At 37.2% G+C, this 3,925-nt stretch overlaps 1 protein-coding gene across 1 annotated transcript; it reads right to left on the bottom strand.

Moving 5' to 3' along the window:
* Positions 1-471: 471 nt before the first annotated feature.
* Positions 472-3,383, bottom strand: LOC113346718 (protein TIC 21, chloroplastic-like). Its single transcript, XM_026590212.1, has 4 exons — positions 2,975-3,383; positions 2,584-2,841; positions 989-1,192; positions 472-809 (listed from the first exon to the last, which is right to left on the bottom strand). The coding sequence occupies exons 1-4, from the start codon at positions 3,242-3,244 to the stop codon at positions 696-698; spliced, it is 846 nt and encodes a 281-aa protein (XP_026445997.1). The 5' UTR covers positions 3,245-3,383; the 3' UTR covers positions 472-695.
* Between the last annotated feature and the right edge of the window lie 542 nt (positions 3,384-3,925).

Below are 3,925 nucleotides of genomic sequence, written 5' to 3'. Positions count from 1 at the left end.
ATCCACTACCCGTTTTACGTCAAGCAGTACGTGGAGTAACTCCCGATATAGCAGTAAAAGCAAGACGTGTAGACGGATCGACTCATTAAGTTCCCATTGAAATAGGATCTACACAAGGAAAAACACTTGCCATTCGTTGGTTATTAGGAGCATTCCGAAAATGTCCGGGTCGAAATATAGCTTTTAAATTAAGTTCTGAATTAGTGGATGCTGCCAAAGGGAGTGGCGATGCCGTACGCAAAATAGATCAAATTGAAAAAGTGAAAGTATCTCTTTTTAAGAAACGGAGGGAGTATACGGTTAGTTCTTATTACTGAGACAATCACGATTATTTTACTCCCTGGGTAGGAAAGTGCCCATCAGTATTTGGAGGTATTGTTTCTGAATAAAAGCCAAGTTCCTATGGATCAAAAGAAAACTGCTAATTTCTAACAGTTAACAGTTTAACGGAATGCTATATAAGCATCAATGGAAAACGGAAACAAGGAAACAATAACTATATAGACCAAAAAATGATCTAATTTACATCCACATTATGCAAAAAATAACTAAAACATACAGGAATGAAGCAAGCTTTTGAACTAGAGAATAAAACCTCCTGAATACAGTACAATCTCAATCAAAAGCTTGAATTTCTTTTCAGCATAATGTATTTGCAGACGACAGAGTTTCCTGTTAACTAGGATAATTACAACTTATGCGACTCTAGGGATGGGAACAGCTTCTGAAGGTGGCAGTGTGACTGAGCGCAGAAGCTCCAATGAGAAAACAAGCCCCAAGAAATGAGAAAGGATAATGTTGGCCGAAGCCTGTAAAAACAAGTGAAAGAATGAGATAACTTGCCCCACAAAAAGAAACAAACATTAGTGTGCCAATTAATAATTCAAAAAAATTGCTGAACTGAATTTTCCTCGAACAGTTGCTCTTGACTAAAGAAATACATCCAAAAATAAAGAAAAGAAGGATTTTGGAAAAGTAGAATAATTACCTGCACAAGGAATACATCCAAAGCTAGAACAGGACTAGATCCAGGAGTGATACCCTGGTAGTAAGGATTAGCAGAAGAGGTAAGGGCCTTTGCAACTAACAACCCCACAGTAGCCTGCATTCCAAGAATGGCAGCACCCATACCCAGAAGGTTTATCACTATACCGTTCTTTAGGCTTTTCACCACTTCAGCGCGAGGAGGAGCCTGTAAATAGTGGCACAATCCATTAATTTCAAGTATTATATAGTGCATCCTTAACATGCTGATTTTCAGAATATGATTGTGAAATAAATACCTTGAGAATAATGAAAAAAATTAGAAGACAGTAATATGTGCAAAACCAAGGATGCATGTAGAACTTGGTTGAGGCTAACGAATTCTAGTTCTAACATCTGCGAACCACAGAAAAGATTCTCATGGGCCTGAGGTTTTATGTTGTCACACGGATCCCATCCTTCATTCTTTTATTATAAGAACCTCCATAAAGCCCAACAATTCACAAAAGTGTAATGAAGAAGTTAGGAGTATCTGTGAGTATTTTAATAAGGAGCAGGGTGTTTCCGGAACTAGAGATGATCCCATGAGTATGCCTCCTCTAGCTTGCAGCAATGCTAAACGCTATGTAAACATTTTTTATATTGAAGAATCGACAATCTCTCACAAACTTGTGGGAAGTGGAAGACCAATTCCAACTATTATCAGGTCTAACAATCAGGGCATCTTTTCTAATGTTAGTTACAACTTCTAAACTCTAAAGCCTAAGTTTACCTCATAGACTTCCTTCTTGTTTCCTTCTTTTGAAAACACCATTGTCACTGATGAGCTACCTCTAGAAACCACTAATTTTGATCTTCCAAGTGAAAAACCGCAGTCGCAACATCCCAGTGATGAAAAATCGCAACATCTCATTGATGAATTGTAAGTCCATGGCATGACATAAAACTACTATTCTAAGAAGCGATGTCTATCATAATTTGTTTTTTTCTTTAATGAACTATTTACAATTTTAGCAGGCAAATCAGAAATTTGGTGAGACTAGTATATTGATGCACAATTGACATTGAACACCAATTCTAAGGTCATTTGTTATTGTGAATACAAGAACAATCCAGAAAAGAGCTTGCTCTAGAAATGTATGGATGAGACCATCCAGCATTTAAACACACACAAGATTATTGCTTCAAGAGCTGCCTATCTTGATGGGTAGAACCTTACAATTCACCTGTCAAGGTTTAGGAAAACCCTTGTACAAGCACTGAAACCTCTTGGAAACATCAATGCCCATAGCATGACATAAAACTACTATTCTAAAGAAGAGATGTCTATCATAGTTTGTTTGATTTTTTATCACTATACGTCTATCATTGTTGAAGCCTGTGTTATAATCATAAGTCCGACACACGCACAAATCACTAGTTCGATATAAGTACAAATTATTCATTCAATTATCTTCACAAAAACAAGAATAAGTACACAGAAAAAAGTGCTGATTCAATCTAACAATGTAAAACTTCTGTTTCATCCATGCAGAGATATCTCCTCAATTGAAATCACAACAGTAATGAGTAAAATGAAAAATGTAAAAAGAGATTCACCTTTGCAGGATCACTGGCTGTTTTTTTAAGTCTATCTGAAAGACGGATATACCCGAAGGAGAAAAACACTGAAATGAAGGCTGCCACAATACCACCGGCAGTAGCATAAAAAGTAGCTGGAGATGATACTCTTCCAGTAATCGCAGTGGAAAAGGATAGAATTACAGCAGAAATAATCGTACATACTAGCTGACCCCAAAACCCTAAGCTCCCCAATCTCTTAAAATATCTTGATGTATTCTCTAACCTCTTAGCAACCTAAGTAAGAACACGCATCATCCAGAAAAACAACAAAATCAAACCCATCAATTCAAAATTCATCAAATTTTGAGTCAAACCATTCAATTCAATTCAAAAAAAAAAAAATTAGTGGAAGGAAAAGAAATACAACCTGGGCACGTTTTGCCTTCTCTGATTCATCATTGTAAGGATAGGAAGCTGCAGCAGCATTGGCAACAACCGTGGATGCTGCTTTCTTGTTACAGATAGAAAGTGAATTTAGTGGTTTTGGAGAAGAAAATGAAGATAAGGGTAGAAGAGGAATGACTGAAAGGTTCTTGACGGTCCTGAGAGGGAGAGAAGAAGAGGAAAGGGGTGATGAAAAAGGCAGTGGGGAAACCCTAATTGATCTAATTGCTGGTTGGAGAAGAAGCATCTGCATTATGGAGGTTTGAGGAGAACGAAATTGAAGAGGGAGGAGGAAGAACAAGTTAGCACTGGTTAGTCCTCTCTATCTCACTCACTCAGAAAGTAGGAATGTAAACTCACCAAAATACTGTACTTTGTGATGGGATGAAGTGTCGAATATGAATCAAATGAATAAACACAACACCTCAATTGAATTATAAGGCCGGTTCCTACGAAGGTGGCTAACCCACCCATTTGCCATGCCAGCTAGCTTGGCAAACTGGCCGCACCAATATGGGAAAAGAGTTAAACGATCGAGTCTCCAACGGTTCTTTCTCAACCGCTATAAAAGTGTGACATTCACAAACAAAAATTACACCAAATTTTTTACATAAAAATTATGTCTTTTTTTACAAAATGGCAAAGTTTGAATCCCAATTTGACCTGGCTAGCCAACTTGATTTTTCCGTAGTGGTGCTTGAAGCCACTGTTAGTAAGATATGTGACGGTTGTAAAGAAATAGGTAAAAACCAAAGAAGTCTACAAGTTTTGGATATTAACCAAATCAAACCTCCAGCTAAGAAAAGACAAAGAAAAGTCCAAGGCAAGGAAAATTTGAAGGCAAAGAAGAAGATAAACAAAGAAAACTCCGTTCATGAGCGCATTGATTGGAAGTTTGGTGAAATGAAGAAGATAAACAAGATGAAGAACATTG

This window comes from Papaver somniferum, chromosome 2 (genome assembly GCF_003573695.1).
Source record: "Papaver somniferum cultivar HN1 chromosome 2, ASM357369v1, whole genome shotgun sequence".
Taxonomy (NCBI): domain Eukaryota; kingdom Viridiplantae; phylum Streptophyta; class Magnoliopsida; order Ranunculales; family Papaveraceae; genus Papaver; species Papaver somniferum.
Note: the sequence above shows the minus strand (reverse complement) of the source record. Positions and strands in the feature narration are given on the sequence as shown.

Coding starts and splice junctions, on each gene's coding strand:
- LOC113346718 (XM_026590212.1), bottom strand. CDS start 3,244: ATGCAGATGCTTCTTCTCCAACCAGCAATTAGATCAATTAGGGTTTCC. Junction 2,842..2,974: donor AGAAGGCAAAACGTGCCCAG/GTTGTATTTCTT, acceptor GTTCTTACTTAG/GTTGCTAAGAGGTTAGAGAA. Junction 810..988: donor TGGATGTATTCCTTGTGCAG/GTAATTATTCTA, acceptor TTGTTTTTACAG/GCTTCGGCCAACATTATCCT.